We start from the raw sequence: 17748 nt of genomic DNA, 5'->3' as shown, positions 1-17748 counted from the left end.
TAGTATGTATTACCTACACAGCGACTTCAAAGTACATTCAATTCTGTCAATTAAAGTTATTCTTTGCTCAAAAAAAAAATACATTTAATTATTTTCTTCTGTGGCCTTGTCAAGTTCCAATGTCACTCTTAATCGCTAATAAAAGATATTTAACTATGTATATATAATTAGTTTTGAATAAATCTTATAGAGAATATTTTATCCGGAGATAAATATGTATGTTTTAGCATTTTATATTGAGAAATAATAGAAAAAATAAATAGAAAAAAACCTGTATACTAGAGGCCGGTCAAAACATTCAGAAGTCAAATGTAATGCATCGTATAGACTCACACGTTTTAGACCAATTTAAGAATTTTTGCATCTTATAATATACCAATCAGCTTAGAATTGTTTTCTGAATCGATTAAGCTATGTCCGTCCTTCCATCCGTCTGACTGGCTGGCTGTACATGTAAACCTTGTGTGAAAGTACAGGTCGCAATTATCAAGATAATTGGATGAAATTTGGCACATGCCCTTTTTTGGCTTAATTAATTAAGTTAAATGTTCTATTATGTCAACAAAAACTGTAAAAACTTAGTTTTATAGAAATTTCAATAACATTACCGATTTTTGTAATGATCGGGACTCATTTGACCCCGGCCCCCATACATACTCCCTTCAGAAAATTAATGACATTTTCAAGAAAGTGTAATATATGTAGTATTCTAATATTGTTTACCATGAATACGCATTTTAATGCAAATAAATGTCTTTTTCTGTTTGATTTTGAATATGTGTGAAATAAAAAAAATTGTAAATTAACACAGTTAAACACTTTAAACACTTTTATATACATACATATTTAGTTATCATAACACTTTTACATTTTTAAAATTGGATTGTAGTATGTACAAATGTTTAAATGATTAAATTTCACTATTTGTTTAACATTTTTTATGTAGATTCTATTAATTTGGTTAAAATTTAAATTTCACAACTTTTATATTTTTATTTTACGTATTTCATAACTATAACAAATCGATAATATCAATTATTTTAACTGTAGGGTGTTATTGTTATGCAAAAAAAAAAAAAAAAACGTATTAACCGCAACAACCTGCTCCAAACAAAGGAAAGTGCATTGTCCAGTTATTTTGTTTGTAAAAACATAACAAAAATTATACACAATGTTGAGAATATAAACAAAGAGCTTTTTTTCAGTTTTATTATGTCGCGTTGTAAAAACGTATTTTTGGTCAATAAACTCATGTCGAGAAAAATAAAATAAAAACAAAAATACAAAAACAGCCGTTACGTTGTTTGTTACCAAAACAACGGCGCAATCTTAACAGAGTTGTAAAAATTTGCAAGGCTGAAGTTTCAATCTGGGTGTACTGAATATCTGTAAGGCCTATAGGTATTTAGTTAAAAGTTTCCAAATCAAAATTTAAATTCTTTCATAAATGAAATGTATTTTCGTTTCTCCCGGCTGTAGGGTGGTTATTTTAAGACCTACCTATAAAGACAAAGAGTGATTACAGAGCACTAAGAGAATGTTTAACCTATAAAACAACTCTTAATGTACCAAAGTTAATAACTTTAACAACATACTAAATAAATATGCCATAACAATCTCGAGTTCTTGAGTTAACATAAGAAAGTGTTGAATGTTTTAGATATGGTGGACTAGGTGGAAACTCCTATAGCTTGATTTTACCCTTTTTATACTATTAAATCCAATTTTTTAATGATTTGTGATTATAAACCTTCTAGAAGGTTGAAAATTTCAACTAACAGCAAATAGTAGGTATATATTGCTACTATTTTATTGCAACTATGTGAACAGTTTTAGATTACACTGAACACACCTCAACAAATTGGATTATTTTTATTCTTTTTTGTTACTTTTGTCTTGAGGCAGCTAGCTGAAGTTTTTTTAAATTAAGATTAAAAAATCTATTTTTTGTTATTAATGAGATTAAGTAATTTGTTTAATATTTAAAACTTTGTAAAACAATTATTATGATGGAAGACATGCAAACCGATAGTAATTCTCAGTCAGAAATTATGAATGAAACAACACAAAGTGAAAAGCGAACTCAAGCGGCAGATGAAAAAGCCGGCTATTGTTATTGGTAAACAAATATTAAAAACAAAACAGAATTAAGAAAAAAAAGAAAATATCTAACATTTATAAATGTATTCATATCTAAATATTTTTCAGTGGCAAGGATCGTAATTTAAATATTGTGGAACTTTTGTGCGCCAGTTGTAATCGTTGGTTCCATGAATCTTGCATTGGTTATCAATTGGGTAAATTGGTGCCATTTATAACAAATTATGTATTTGTCTGCAAGAATTGTTCACCAAGTGGTTTGGAAAATTTTCGTCGTCAGCAAGCCAGTATGTTAAATCTTAAGAATTTAAATAATTTTGTTAACAAAAATTAATATATTGCTTTTGTTTTCTCTTTTATTTTTTCAAAGCCATACCTCAAATGTGTATCACTGCCATTGCCAATATGAGACAGAATTCTTTGAAAGAAGGCAAACCGAAGAGTATTTTTAGTAAAGATAAAGAGATTATACCATTTATAGAACAATATTGGGAATCTATGACAACGATGCCGCGTAGAGTTACGCAATCGTGGTATACAACGGTACAACGTTCCTTATTAAAAGATGTCCAAATAACATTTACCTATGAAGAACATCCGGAAAATGGTGCTATGTTTGGTTTGTTATCCACCGATTTAACACATATAAAGCCTAGTTATGAGGCTATGGGGAAATTAGGAGCATTACGGCTGGCCGAAGATGGTTATGCTCAAGGTGAGTGCTTTTTAAAAATTACACTGGGGTCGAGATACCGTTTTTATAGATGGAGATTCTTTTAAATTTGTGAATTCTTAAAAATTTTCTTCTGGTGTATATTTGATAAAAAGTGTCAAAGGATCAAAATGTAGGTATTATGTGAAAGGTCTGAGATTTTAATGCTCTAAACCACCTTGTTGTTTTAAAATATGGATAACTTTTTTCTGTTATTCAGAAATGGCATTTTTAGCCAAAAGAATTGAAGAACTCAAGGATTTGATGCTTCCAACCAATTGTTTGGTTTTTTATCTAAATGTTTAGATAAATAGCACTGTTGTTAAAATATCTAAAATTTTCGTTTTTTTTGGCAATTTCTACTCAATACCAGAGTAGAAAAAATTGTCTCTTACTATGTGGCATATAATAGCACTGCTAAGGATCCTAAACATTATTTTCATTAAAAGTATTTGTTTGATTATTAGATCTTACTTATCGGAGAACATAATACGCATTTCCTTAAATATCTGAACAAAATATTAAAATGAAAAGCTCTAATATGCGAAGACTAATTAATACCCTTCATATTTCTTAGCAAGACATGGTGAAACTTCATTCATAGTAGGGGCAAAAAATATTAAACCTACTAAAAATTACCTTTTTTCTACACAATATTGATTACAAACTTTATTTCGATGGGAATTTGTAGATTTTTCAGTTATTGCAAAAACAAAACTGAAAAAACTCACCTTAACGCTTGCTAATCGATTGAAGCATCCAATTTTGTATTCTCGATCTTCTGACCTAAACCCTAATTCAGTACCATTGGATCATTGTAGATCGGTTAACTTAAGAAGAAACAGGGTAAAATATAGACCTAAGGAACAGCGTCATAAATTATCAAATATAGCGAATAAAGTTAAATTATATTACCCAAAACAAAAAAACAGTAATTAAAATCCTTCATTCGACGTAAATATTATATCAGTTGCTTTAGTTTTGACCACCAGTGTATGTAGATAGCTCTTTTATTAAGAGAATTTAGAAGGTGCTCTTCATATTATAAACAATTATTGGCATTGATTTTGTTTATGTATATTTGTTATTTTTGATTGTAATGTATTTTTCCGATCAAAAATCTGGGTATGTTCTACTGTTTGCATAATTAGTTAAAAGCAAAAATACTGCATAAAAATGAGTATAATAATAGAAGTATGTATGTAGTTGTTTTTTTTTCTTAACACATACACTCACTCACACATCCATATATATTTGAATAATGAATGGAATGTTTGTTCTCCAAATGGAGATGATAAATCATTTTGTTTAAAATTGTACACATTTTTTTTAAAAAGTACCTGTGTTTGCTAAAATTATTTTAAATTTAAGACAACAAATAATTGTACAATTATGTTAAAATCTTCGAAAAGAGAAGAAAATTAAGTAAAAGTATGTAATTATGTAAGTAAAATTAATTTGCACTAAAAACCACACAATTGGTTAATTTTTTGGACCATTTTCTGGGGTATTTTTAAAAACAAGTTACCATCACTGTTTATGACTTATTTTTTGTTTTTGTTCGTTTTCGTCTTCTTTATTGTGTTTTCAATTGTTTTTATTTTGATTCTCTATAATAATAATATTGTTGCTGCCGCTGCCGTTAATGTTGTTGCTGTGTTAGTTGTCGTCGTTAAAATATATTGTTGCTTGAGATAGTGTATTAATTATTTTGCTGGCAGAATTTTTATAGTTAATTTTATTTTTTTTCTACAAATTGGCAATTGTTTTATTATTTAGCCATTTATGGTACAAATACAAAAACATAATCAAAAAAGAGAGAGAAAACTTGTAGTAGTAGTGAAACAATTTATGCAGCAAATTTGTTTTTTATTACTGATTTATCAGTATTTGTAGTGCATTAACACAGAGGAGTGGAGTGTAGAGAGTGGACAAGTTGGACAAGGTGTTTCAATGTGAAACATGCAGTCAGTTGCCGTAAAGTTATCTTGGAAGGAAAATTTAAATAAGGAATAAACAAATATTTTAATTATTCTTTACTATTTAAGTGTGATTAATGTGTCTTTAGACTATAGTTAGTCTATTATTTGATTTTTATTGTTAAAAATTGTACCTGACCCAAAAGAGAAACAAACTAAAATCAAAGAAACTACACTAAAAATTAACCATGGAAAGTGTGGTTACGCGTGATGAAGAACGTACGTAATATTATTCATAAATATTATTTGTATAGAAATGTTTGTTGTTAATTTAAAATGTTAAATAAAGTAGGGGTTGGTGGAGAGGGTGTGTTATTTGCCTGTGCATTACAATGGTGACACGTACACATTTATAATGCGCCATAGGCCATTTAGAACTATAATCATCAAAAATATGTAGTACCTATTTTATTTTTCATAATTTCAGCTTCTTTATCAAAAAACAATAGACAAAATAAGCGTAAATTTCCGGGAACAGATTCGGGTCCTACCGGTAAAAAGGGTAGGCCTAGTTCGGATATAACAGCTAATGTTAAATTACCAGCTCATGGTTATCCTTTGGAACATCCTTTCAACAAAGATGGTTATCGCTACATATTGGCTGAACCAGATCCACATGCTCCGTTTCGACAGGAATTTGATGAATCTTCTGATTGGGCTGGTAAACCTATACCGGGTTGGTTATATAGAACCCTAGTGCCTAATAGTGTCCTTTTGGCCTTGCACGATCGTGCACCACAACTGAAAATCTCCGAAGATCGTTTAGCAGTAACAGGGGAAAAGGGTTATTGCATGGTTAGAGCCACTCACTGTAAGTTATAAACTATTTTTATTTATAATTACATATTTTAAAAGTTATTTTTTGTGTCCTTCTTAGCTGTTAACCGTGGTCGTTGGTATTTTGAGGTTACCATTGAAGAAATGCCTGAAGGTTCTGCAACGCGCTTAGGTTGGGGCCAGGAGTATGGCAATTTACAGGCTCCTTTGGGTTATGATAAATTTGGTTATTCTTGGCGTTCTCGTAAGGGCACACGTTTTAGTGAAAGTCATGGTAAACATTATAGCGAAGCTTATATAGAGGGTGATACTCTTGGCTTTTTAATCGATTTACCCCAAGAAAAAGAAGTTGATTATTTGCCAAATACATTCAAAGATAGAGTAAGTATTCAATAATGCCACAAATGGTTAAATTTATCAATTACATGATAAATAGTTTAAAATTATTAAATTTAAAAAATATAAATTTTGGTAAACGGTTTTAGTTTTAAAATTTTCCTTTTAAAATAATTGAACTGCAAATTTTAAAATTTCTTAAAAAAAATACAAAAACTTAAAATTTTTTGAAATTTAATAAATATTGAAAAGTTTTTGTAAAATTGTGAATTTAACTACGAATTTTGTAAACATTATGAAATTATTGTAACTTTTGAAACTTGATTGTAACGAAAAATGATTTCAAAAAAACCTTAAACCAAAGTATACTTTGCCTTAAACTTATAAACAAATTATTAAAATATTAAGTTTCGATTTTTTAAACTGATTTTATAGAAAAAAATCTTTTTGGTAATTTAAAGTTTATAAAAACGTTTAGAAATGAAAAAATTTCCATTTTCCAATCTTTTTCATCTTACAGCCACTTGTTAAATTCAAATCACATCTCTACTATGAGGACAAGGACAAAATCCAAGAGACATTAAAAAATTTACGCATAGCACCGGGTAGTAAAATAGAATTTTTTAAAAATGGACAATCTCAGGGTGTAGCATTCAGTGATATTTATGCAGGATCATATTATCCAACTATATCAATACATAAAAGTGCTACAGTGAGTGTAAATTTCGGACCAACTTTTAAATATCCAGAAATTTTAACAAATTATAAAGCAAAGGGGGTAAGAAGAAGTGTAATCAAATATTTTGAAATTAATTGCCCTCTAACTAAACCTTTTAAACTTTTAGATGTATGACCGAGTAGAAGAGTTGATATGTGAACAATCATTATCGGATTTATTGTATTTAACCGAAAATGAAGGAAGATTACGTTTGGATAATTTTAGCATATAAACATGAAAATTTGCAAGTTATTAGTATTTAATAAACAAAGTTTTTAAATATGTTCTAACTTTTAAATAAACGCTTTTTCTTTTCATTTACATACATATATAAAAATAATTGTTTATTATTATCTTTGGTACATTATTAGAAAACTTTCTTATTTGAATGCGTGAAATTTCGAGGCACTATACGGTAAATATAAAGCATTAAATGTAGCAACTCTTGGATATTGTATTGCAGCCGATACTGATCTTCCAGATGCCGTTGTATTCGAACTATTGGTTTGTGTTGAGGCATTCGTCGTAAAACCACCTAATACTAGGTGGTGCTTGGTCGTTAAGTTGTGTGTAAAGCTATTATTGTTATTTGTTCTCAGTAAGTTTGACCTGTTTGGTCCGCTAGATGAGGGCGTTGTATTTGAGGTGCCCAACTCACTAGTTGTTGACGTTGTTGTAGGTTGTGTGCTGTATTGTTGAATAACTTGTTGTCTACTTGATATGGATGGCAAAATAATTGAATTACGATTGTTGAAGAAACGATTAGCAGCCAAGGGAACATGCCAAGCTGACCGATGTCCTGTATGAAAACGGGAACGGGTTTTTTGTTCTTGTGCTACAGCAGCCGACTTGGCCTGTTGGATTTGTGTCAATTGCACAAAACTAGGATTTTGCTTTTGGCCCAAACTTCGAAATTTCCTTCGAGAGTCTAATACATTTAATATGGGAGGCATGCGGAAACGATTGGTGTTAGTAGTGGCTAAAGGAACTTGTTGAAGCGGCGTTGGCGGAGAACGCAATGAATAAGAGGAGGTTGAGCTTGCACATTTTCTTTTATTCATTAGTGCTCTATTGGTTTCTCGTTGACTTAATTTCAAAGGCACCGAATTAAGTGTAAAATTGTCCATTAGTTGACACAAGTTGTTACCCTCTTCTGACGATTTCCGTATGGGTGGTGTGGGAGTTATTGATACTTTCGCCATGCGATCTCTGGTTAAAGTTAATTTATCTTCAGTTTCTTCATCTTCTTCCTCAGATGTTAAATCAATACTAGGCAATGATTCTATATCCAAAGAGTCTGTACTTAAATTTTTCATTTTATATTTTCTTTTATTGAGTAATTGTGGAAATTTCTTTTGCCAGTCTAAGATTTCCTTTCTCAAATCATCCTCCACAGCTGTTAATGCCTCCAAACCACTCAACATTTTTTCAACTTTTTCCCATTCCATTTTGTTTATTTTGATAGCATCGTCAGCCCAAGGAATGGAACCAATCGAACTTCTATCTACACTACTAGAAGTATAAGGTACTTCCTGTAAATATCCTTGATTATCAAAATCTTCATCGTCCTCCTCATTTTCAAATAGATCATCGTCTTCAAAACTGTTTGAATCCAATACTTTTTTTGTTTTTAAATAAAAACCCAGACTAGAAGTCATAATACTTTTAATTAATAATTTATTATTTCTTAATATATTTGAATTGTGAACAAAACAAACAATATTCTTCCAATTTAATACATTGATTAATTATCCTTTTTTGTTTAATAATGAAAAAGTATTTTTACACAATTTTTATCTGACAGCAGCTGTTTTGTAAAAAAAAATTACGAGAAAAAATAAATTCTGAGAGAGCATATTGCTGCATATAAGAAATACCCGTGTTTGTGTGTCGTGCCAAGTTTGGTGTATCGCAGTAAAAGCAACTTAAAAGAGTGGTTGTTTGGTTTCATAAATGTCAAATTTTTTTTCATATGTGATTTGACATTGTAAAAACTTAAAGACATATCTATTCCCATAGAAAAGGTATACATAGAACTGAAACTGAGAATGACAAAACCTAAGTCTGCTGTCAAAAACCTAAGTCGTGAGAATGTATTAGTTGAAAAATATGTAACCCAACAAACACAAACTCTTTCGTTTAAAAAGTTTTTATATTTTTGTTTGACATTATATTTCGATATTTTATGAAATAATGTTTTGAATTAGCCATTTTTATTCAATATCAGTTGACCAATGTAAGAAACATCTTCTTTAAAAATTATTCTTAATTTTAAATAAACTCTTTGTGTTTGCTGGGTTGAGTCAATATTGACACTTAAAAATTATATTAAAAAAATAAAAACGATTGAAAAATTTGTTTTTTTCTGAAAATGTTTTCAATAATTTTATAGGAAAAACATAACTTTTAGCAGTGTTTATTGCAGCAGCAGGGGCTATTTTGCCAAAGGAATTGTGCTAATGCTAAAATTAACGCTTGATATGAACGATTATTGTTAATTTCAAAGCAGCCCAAATGCAGTCAAATACACCCTACACCACACTAATGGGTACGGAATTTTGTTTATGTCTTAAAGTTTGTAACACCTGCGTCGATGTAATGATGTAATCCGTCCATAAATTAGCCTATTGACCTTTTTTTGTAAGCGGTACATGCTATACAAGAAAGGGTATTTATAAAATTAGGCTCAACAAATTTTATATATACGAAATTTTGATTACATATTGTTATAATGAGTAGTACATTCATTAATTAAGCAAACATCAATCTCTTGAATATAACTTCTACATTAAAAAATACTAAATAACTTATTGCTACTTACTCGCAATGTGGTAGGGTATGATGTATTCGGATACATTCTGTACTTTCATATTTTTGTTATTTTATGTAAACAAAAATAAAAATACTCATACAATTGTATTAAATTCACACAGAACCTGTACATGTAAGCGAGTAATATTTCTTACTCTCAGTAACACTTCTATTTATTTTTCTATGTCTATTCCACTATGCTATTGCCTAAAGTAGGTGTAATCACTCTCTCTTGGCATAGTTGCTTCAAAAGGTATTTAAAATATTTAGCAAAAAGTACCAAAGTATACAAGTGTGTTAAACCTGGCGCACAACTGACAGCTGTCAAGAAGTAATAGAATAATTCTCTGTGTGCAGTGGAGGTGTTTGAGATAAGTTTGTAATTTTTTTTACGGCTTTTAAAAAAATATTGAAGAATATATGTTTTAAAAAGAAAATATATAATTTTAATGTTACACAAGTTTGTATTTAATTAATATTTAAATATGTGGCATGAAGCCCGTAAACAAGAACGCCGCATACGCGGTCTCATTGTTGACTACAGACGCCGGGCCGAACGCAGACAAGATTTTTATGAGAAAATTGCAAGTATTTTTTAAAATTATAAATAAAATTGTAATTAATTGTTTATTTTTACAATCTTAGCAAGCTGACCCTACACAATTCATACAAATACATGGCAGACGTTGCAAAATACATTTGGATCCGGCCGTAGCGGCGGCCGGAGATGGAGCTGCAATCATGCAAGTGATATTGAATTTATTGCTATTACATATTTTCTTTTATATTGGTATAAACTTAAAAAGGGTAGAAATTTAAACGTTTATCCAGATTCCGGTTTTACAAACGTGCTTCTTTTTTTGAATTTGCAAAAGAAACAAAAAATGTGGGAACTAAATTAAATTGCACATTCCTAAGGACGCTTTACATTACAATTGTATACAACTAACTAGCAACATCTTTTGTTCCCATTCTTTACAAATAAATTCTTTTATCATTGGACATTTCGTTTTCTAAAACCAGTTCAATAAACATGTTTAACTACATAGCATCTTATGTATATACGTATAAATAGTTCATTATTCTACGCACCAGTTTTTTAACGCTTTTATTCATATTTTCTTTGTATTTCAAAAAATCTAGTGTTCCTTGGCAAGGCCAACATGACAATCTAATAGATCGTTTCGATGTACGTGCCCATTTAGATTACATACCTGCCATACCGAAAAGTTCGGATAATGAAGTCGACGTATCTCAGGAAGAACGACAATGTAATTACGAACGTTATAGAATATTAGCACAAAATGATTTCTTAAATGTTTCCGAGGAGAAATTTTTACATCAATTGTATTTGGAAGAACAATTTGGCGCCAATGCACCATTGGAAGGTCAAAGTAACCAAGGCAAAAAGAAATCACAGAAATCGGGCGCCGCCATAGGCTACTCTTATGATGATTCAACAGAAATTCCTCAGGATACTCAACAGCCTTTTGCTCATTTAAAACATTCTACGTCTGTAGGAGTCGCAGGAGGTACTTCAATTGGTACTGTGCCTGTTGGTTCCACGAAGAAGACTGAAAATGATTCAGAATCTGAGTCCGACTCTGATATGGACATGGATGTTTCCATAGAAGTTTCGAAATTGGATACAAATCAAGCACATGAATTAAATGCATGTGGTCGTAATTATGGCATGTTGAGTAACGATTTCTATTCCTATTTGACCAAAGATGCTGATGAAGCGGATGCATTACGTTTGGCTAGAGAGGAGGAACGAGAAAAAATCCTTTTAGGTGGTCGAAAATCAAGAAGGGAAAGGCGTGCTCAAAAGGAAAGGCGAATTGCAAGGCGGCCTTTTAGTCCGCCAAGTTACGCGGCTAAGGAAGATGATATTGGAAAGGATGAAGAAAGCGATTCGAGGTCACCTTCTCCTTCTGACACCACCGAGAAAATCACATACATCACGTCATTTGGTGGTGAAGATGAATTGCAACCACATTCTAAAATAACCATAACATTGGGTAAAGGATCGTCTACGTTGGGGGCAGCCTGTGTGGGTGCAAGTACTTCGGCTGCATTAGGACAAACAACCTACGCTCAAAAGGTAAAGGAGAATCTGGAAAAACTTAAACAATTAAATGATACCTCGAAGAGAAGAAACACACGTAGCCGTAGCTACACTCGTAGTAGATCGCTTAGTCGAACTCGTAAGCGTTCACGGAGGTCGCCACGTGCATCGAGATCAAGAAGTACATCATACAAAAGGCATCGGAAAGCTGACAAAAGGTCTGTTTCACGTTCAAGGTCTAGATCACGTTCAGTGAACAAATCACGCAGTTCCTACTCGAGAAGACATAGAGAAGGTTATAAACGCTCTAGAACTAGATCACATTCTAGATCTCGTTCTAAATCCAGATCAAGACGTAGACGATATAATTCATCATCATCTTCATCAACGTCAATAGCTAGAAGTTCCATATCGCCATTGCGTACAAATTACAAGTCCATCAGAAGATCTAAACGCAGTCCTATGAAAATTTCGTCTACAAGGCGCAGATCACGTAGTACATCAAACACCAGGCGCAGCAGAGCGATTGATACAAAAGAAAAATCTAAATCTCCTCGAAAAGCCTTAGAAGCTACTCTTACTAAACAAACAGAAAGTATAGTTTCCCCTGTAACTACACCATTAAAACCGGCCTTAACAAATCCTACTCAACCTACTGTACCTTTACCTATCGAAACAGTCGCCAGCAAACAATCTTTGCCCGTTGTAAATGTAATTGAACCTCCTCCTCCACCACTAAAGCGCTATTATGGTCGTAAAAAAGAGGAATATTCTTCATCTGAAAGTAATTCAGACACGGAAAATGAAGACGAAGATGACAATAATTCATCACAAGCCCCAAAACCTAAAGAAACGTTAGATACTCAAGAACTTATGGATATGGACACTACGTAAGTGTAAAGTTGACCCTCTGTGTTTTTTTCTATGAATTTTATTTAATTAAAAAGCAAATTAAACTAAAAATTATCTCAATCTTAGCTCAGAAAAGTCAAATCCTTTACCTACAACTTCAACCTCATCTTATAAGGGAAAACAACATCAGCAAACGCCGCAGCAAACAGGCAAATATGGCTCCAACACGTCCAATAGTAATGCTCCCGAAACCAAAGTCAGTAAGAACCAACAAATAAATTCAAGCCTCACACACCAATATATCTATGTATATGGGGACCACAACCTGTCTAGAGAAATTAACGAATCAAAATCCACAAAAACTACCCTTACCATATATTATGACATTGACATGAACAACTTACAAGACCGATTAGGATTTCATTTAGAATATCATACGTTTTTTAGAGACATATTTTACCGGACCAAAGGCACTCTTTATTACGATAGAACTTATTTGTTAATTATTTAAAGTGACTTCTTACAGGGCTCTTCTGGAAGTGGAGGCGGTGGTGGTGGCAGTAGCAGCAGTGGGCGTTTAAATTTACGGGAACGCCTAAAAAGGAAAATGCAGAATTTGCTTAATAAGCAATGTAAGCGAGTGTACAGTGTGGCACCAATTAAGCCTTTATTTCTTTTTAAAATTCCAAAGATATTGATGTATTTTTTCTACTTTTTTATTTTCAAAATTGCAGATAAAGCGGACAAGAAAGCTGAGATTGAGAAAACTGAAAGGGAAAGACAATTACAACAGGAACGTGAGGAAGAAATGCGTGAATTATCCATAAAATTACGCAGAAGGTTTGTAGTCTTTTCTCTTTTAGATGAAAGTAAAATAATGACATTATTTTAATTTTAAAATTTTAGACAAAGAGAGTTACGACACCGTTATGGGTCGCAAAATAGTAAAGAATCAGATAGTGATAATTCAGATACTGCTGAAGCTACCAAATCTAAACGTAGCAAATCACGTAGCAGCGAGCGTTCTAGTGTCAAAACCACTAGACGTCGTAGTCGTGAACATAAGCGCAAATCACCTATAACCTTAAAACGTTCGTCTAGTCGTGAGCGTAGGCGATCGCCAAGTCGTTCTAGTAGACATCCGAGATCACGCTCTCAATCTCGTAGCAGACGTAGCAACTCTAGGCGTCGAAGACGTAGTGTATCGCGTCCAAGACGTCATCGAGAGCCAAGCTATGAGAGATCTACACGTTATAATACTGAACGTTCACGTTATGATGATCGCCGTAGACGATCAACATCTAGAAACGAACGTGATCGAGATAGAGATCGCGAACGGGATCGAGATCGTGATAGAGACAGGGATCGCATGCGCAATAGAGACAGGGATCGTGATAATGATAGACAAAGGTATTGGGGTAGTAGCGGCACCTCTGATCGCTATCGCTCCGACAGAGGTGGTGATGGACGAGAACGTTCGGATAGAGATAGACATCACCGTGATCACCGTGCTGGCGAAGGTTCTCAACAAACTGCTACAACAAGTGGTACTACCTCTACAACGTCAACAAATACGACCAGTCGTAGTCGTGTTGTTATTTCAGCTCCACCGAAATTGAAAAAATTGGTGGATTATTAGTGTCTCATTTTTAAAAAGGATTACATAAAAAGTAATTCTAAAGATGGTTTTTTTCCTTTTTTAATTTTTCTTTTATATTTCATTTTTTTAAGTTTAAAGATTTTCTTATGAAAATTAAAAATAAAGATACATATTTATGTACTTGTTAAATTTTTAAAATCTGCGTTAACTTAAAACAAAAATTTTGAAATAAAACGATTTTTAAAATATAAAAAAAAAACTTTTTTTATGGGACTTATTTTAAATTTTTTGTTTATTGGTAATTTTAAAATGATTAACGTCTTTATGGTTACGTTTAAAGTATTATATCGATGTTTTACTGTAGATTAATAAACATATGTTAATGGCTGCAGTAAACTTGTAGTAGTACATTTTTCACAAAATTTTACAACTCTGTGGTTGTCATAATCAGCAACAACAACAAATAAATAACACAAAATGATAAATATTAGCCGTTTATTAATCAAAAGACGTAAGTTTTGATATATTATTAATAAGAAAAAATATATAAATTTTATTTTGTAGCTTTTGTACAAATACAAAATAATATGAGTACTATTGGTGAAAGTAAAGGTCCTGTAGCGGAAGCCATTTCCATGGCCATAACAGAAAAGTTGCAACCGGTGCACTTGGAAGTGATAAATGAATCCTACATGCATAATGTGCCCAAAGGAGCTGAAACACATTTCAAAGTTTTAATAGTTTCGGAAAAGTTTGAAGATCTTCCATTGATAAAGGTAAAGCCGAGTGTTCCTCAACTTTCATTTTATAAAGTTTTTAATAGTGTCAACTATTTAAAACTAATGATTTTTGGTTTTCAGAGACATCGTTTGGTAAATCAAGTGGTTAAGGAAAAGTTAGAACATCTTTTTCCACATGCCTTATCTATAGAAGCCAAAACACCCAAACAATGGCAGCCTTCATATACCGTAGAACCAAGTCCCAACTGCAGAGGAGGTTTTGGCAAATAGATAAAAGAAAATGCTTTTTACAATTTTCCCATATGTTTTGTTAATTCTATTAATTAAATCTTACATAAAATAAATGTAACGTTAACAAATTATTCTAAATAATAATAAAAAAACTTGCTTTCATAATAACCGTTTTTATTAGGTCGAAGGCAGTTCCTCGACACTCTTTCGGGCAGACAGAATAACATCATTTATACCTACACCGTCATATGCTGATCCACATAATGATAAAGGCAATTTATAGCGTTGTATATAACGTTTTATGTCCTCAACTCTTTGCTTGTGCCCGACATTGTATTGTGGAATACATTTTTTCAAAATATGAACCCTCGTTGTTTTCGGCTCCTGATGTATACCCATTATACGTTGCAGCTCATTTAAGGCAATGTCTAAAAGTTCTTTTTGTGAAGGATTTTGGCCAAAGTATTGCTCAAACCATTTGCCACCCATCATGACCGTAAGCACGGTATTGTCTTGCATATCAAAACAGCAACTATCGAATATTACACCCAATATAGGCCTTCTCTCTAGGGGAGGAACTAAGAAACCAAAGGCAGGCTGTTTTAACAAGTCCTTATTGTTGTATTGTAAATTGATTACTGCTACATCGACATAGGGTATGGCTAAAAGTTGACCAGCCAAACCAGGATGTTGATTTTTAAGGCAAGCAGCTAGTTTGTAACTGGGAATTGAACTAATAACATGGTCCGTCTCTATCTCTTGCTCCTTAATATTTAAACGTACACCGTTTGTAGAGAAAACCATGTCTTTGCATTCTGAGCTTAAATTTACCTCCACATTATGAGACTTTAAATAATCATTAATGCGTTTGGGTAATGTTTCCAAACCATATTTTACACTATACATGCTCCATTTTTCTTTCTTAGCTTCGGTAAATAAATTCGGTTCTTTTTCATTAAATAAGCCCAAAGCTTTGCTGTCTTTTTTATTTTTATGCATGCTACTCATAAGCATACCTTTAACTACACCACCATATTTTTGTTCCGTCTCAAAGAGATCGTTCATTAAAAAACGTACACTTATCTCTTTGGCATCGCCGGCACATATACCACAAATCATGGGACTTATAGCATAGTCGGCAATCTCTGCACCAAATCTTCTGTGTACAAAATCGTATATGGATTCATCGCCGTATTTGATTCTTTTGGCACCAGATTTTAAATCATTCCATATTGCCATCATCAAGGGTTGTGTAAACGGTGGTATGGTTTTTAAGGCACCACCCAAACTATTGGGCAGCATACATAATTGTCCCTTAGCATAGATCATACGATTCTTAGCAGCTGCATGTGTAGACTTTATACCCTCTATGGGTACTTGTAGATCTTCTATCAACTCTAAAGTATTAGCTCCTTGCATACCCTTAGGTCGAATTGTTCTTGGTCCTGCTTCAAATATGAAACCTTTTTCTTTATGCTTTTCCGTACGTATCCAGCCACCTATACGATTGGAAGCTTCAAAGATAGCCGTTGGTTGACCAAATTTTTTCAACAAATAATAGCCAGCCGAAAGGCCACTAATACCTCCACCCAAAACAATGGGCATAGTTATATTTGAATATATTTTATAAAGTTATTATTTTTTTTTAAATAAAACTCTAAAAAAATAATTAAATAAATATATAGAACAAACACTTAACTTCAAGAATGACAACACATAGCTTGTTGTTATCTGTTTGACATTTGTTGTTTGTTTACATTTTTCAGCTGAGAACAGTCATAGAAAAATATAAGTAGAAATGTGTAGATAAATTTCTGAATGTTTTTATGCAGTAGTGTACAATTGTAAAGCATACTTTTAGGATTAAGTGAAATTTGTTAGCGTAGTGTAAACGTGTTAAGTCATTTTTATAAAGCCTACTTTAAGGCAATGTTAAGAGTGTTAAAACATAGAGCAGGACTGCTACTTTTATGAATTATTTAATATATGACTGAATTTGTCATTAGCCTATAACAAATTTAACAAATATTTTTAAAAGCCTTCATGGTATAAGTACATAAATAATTAATTAAACAGAAAGAAAATGCTGGCCCTTTTATGTTAGAAGTCTTTGTAATATTTCCTTTATTTACAACGAAATACATCCATCTAATCCATTTACTTAACACCGTACATAACTAAGTCAAATAGAATCTGTATCAATGAAATATTTTTTTAAATTGAAAAATATATGCAGACATCTTTGTAACACTATTGTTAAAGAAAATAATATAAATGCTAATTGAAAACATGACAACATGCCAACATTTCTTCATAAACTTTTGCTCATTCTGCCGCTCAGCAGGACATGCCAAAGAGGCGAGAAGTAGAATGTTGAGGAAATGTTGTTGTTCCTGTTTCAATTGTATGGTCGAGGGGAGGTTGTTATTTAAATGTTGTGTCTGTTAGTACACAGATACATACATATGTATATACATATACACACTTGCATAGTTAAAATCATAATAAACAAACAAATAGTGTGTATGTATATGAACTAGTAAATGTTAGATAAAAAATTTTAGATAAAAACCGGAAATAAAATATATAAAATAAAGGAAACAAATGTATGTGTTTGTTTATAAACGTTTACTTAAACAGTCGTTGTGTTTGTATTGTTGTTAGTTAAAAAAACGTAACAAAAACAAAGCGGAAAAATATCATAACAAATGAAAACAAACAAACAAACACTTATACTAAAATACTTTCTCTCTTTCTCATGGTTTTTAATATTTTCTTCCTTTGCTTTTATAAAATGAAATAAAAATATAGGGAGACAAATAAA

The 17748-nt window shown here is 31.9% G+C and overlaps 5 protein-coding genes across 8 annotated transcripts; 3 read left to right on the top strand and 2 right to left on the bottom strand.

Annotated features, from left to right (window-relative positions):
- The first annotated feature begins 1262 nt into the window (after window positions 1-1262).
- LOC111676442 (set1/Ash2 histone methyltransferase complex subunit ASH2) lies at window positions 1263-6947 on the top strand. 4 transcript variants are annotated; one of them, XM_046950724.1, is made up of 8 exons: window positions 1272-1388; window positions 2017-2119; window positions 2209-2387; window positions 2471-2815; window positions 5219-5602; window positions 5669-5949; window positions 6425-6682; window positions 6750-6947. In XM_046950724.1, the coding sequence occupies exons 2-8, from the start codon at window positions 2019-2021 to the stop codon at window positions 6852-6854; spliced, it is 1653 nt and encodes a 550-aa protein (XP_046806680.1). In that variant the 5' UTR covers window positions 1272-1388; window positions 2017-2018; the 3' UTR covers window positions 6855-6947. The 4 variants fall into 4 exon arrangements, with proteins under 4 accessions (XP_046806681.1, XP_046806680.1, XP_023293120.2 ...); XM_046950725.1 differs by lacking the exon at window positions 2017-2119 and having other exon boundaries at window positions 1263-1388; XM_023437352.2 differs by lacking the exon at window positions 1272-1388 and having other exon boundaries at window positions 1448-2119.
- LOC111676443 lies at window positions 6424-8514 on the bottom strand. Its single transcript, XM_023437354.2, has 2 exons — window positions 8500-8514; window positions 6424-8429 (listed from the first exon to the last, which is right to left on the bottom strand). The coding sequence occupies exon 2, from the start codon at window positions 8278-8280 to the stop codon at window positions 7003-7005; it is 1278 nt and encodes a 425-aa protein (XP_023293122.2). The 5' UTR covers window positions 8281-8429; window positions 8500-8514; the 3' UTR covers window positions 6424-7002.
- Window positions 8515-9776: 1262 nt separating this feature from the next.
- LOC111676444 (CLK4-associating serine/arginine rich protein) lies at window positions 9777-14163 on the top strand. The gene is made up of 7 exons (XM_023437355.2): window positions 9777-10017; window positions 10079-10176; window positions 10577-12391; window positions 12480-12609; window positions 12880-12985; window positions 13088-13193; window positions 13260-14163. The coding sequence occupies exons 1-7, from the start codon at window positions 9919-9921 to the stop codon at window positions 13990-13992; spliced, it is 3087 nt and encodes a 1028-aa protein (XP_023293123.2). The 5' UTR covers window positions 9777-9918; the 3' UTR covers window positions 13993-14163.
- Window positions 14164-14323: 160 nt separating this feature from the next.
- On the top strand, window positions 14324-15098 carry LOC111676454 (bolA-like protein DDB_G0274169). Its single transcript, XM_023437367.2, has 3 exons — window positions 14324-14464; window positions 14518-14729; window positions 14814-15098. The coding sequence occupies exons 1-3, from the start codon at window positions 14431-14433 to the stop codon at window positions 14961-14963; spliced, it is 396 nt and encodes a 131-aa protein (XP_023293135.2). The 5' UTR covers window positions 14324-14430; the 3' UTR covers window positions 14964-15098.
- On the bottom strand, window positions 14978-16646 carry LOC111676453 (protoporphyrinogen oxidase). Its single transcript, XM_023437366.2, has one exon. It carries the CDS (start codon window positions 16527-16529, stop codon window positions 15102-15104), a length of 1428 nt encoding a protein of 475 aa, XP_023293134.2. The 5' UTR covers window positions 16530-16646; the 3' UTR covers window positions 14978-15101.
- Between the last annotated feature and the right edge of the window lie 1102 nt (window positions 16647-17748).

The sequence above is a fragment of the Lucilia cuprina genome, chromosome 4, assembly GCF_022045245.1.
Source record: "Lucilia cuprina isolate Lc7/37 chromosome 4, ASM2204524v1, whole genome shotgun sequence".
NCBI classification, from domain to species: Eukaryota; Metazoa; Arthropoda; class Insecta; order Diptera; family Calliphoridae; genus Lucilia; species Lucilia cuprina.
This window is presented reverse-complemented; position numbering and strand designations above follow the sequence as displayed.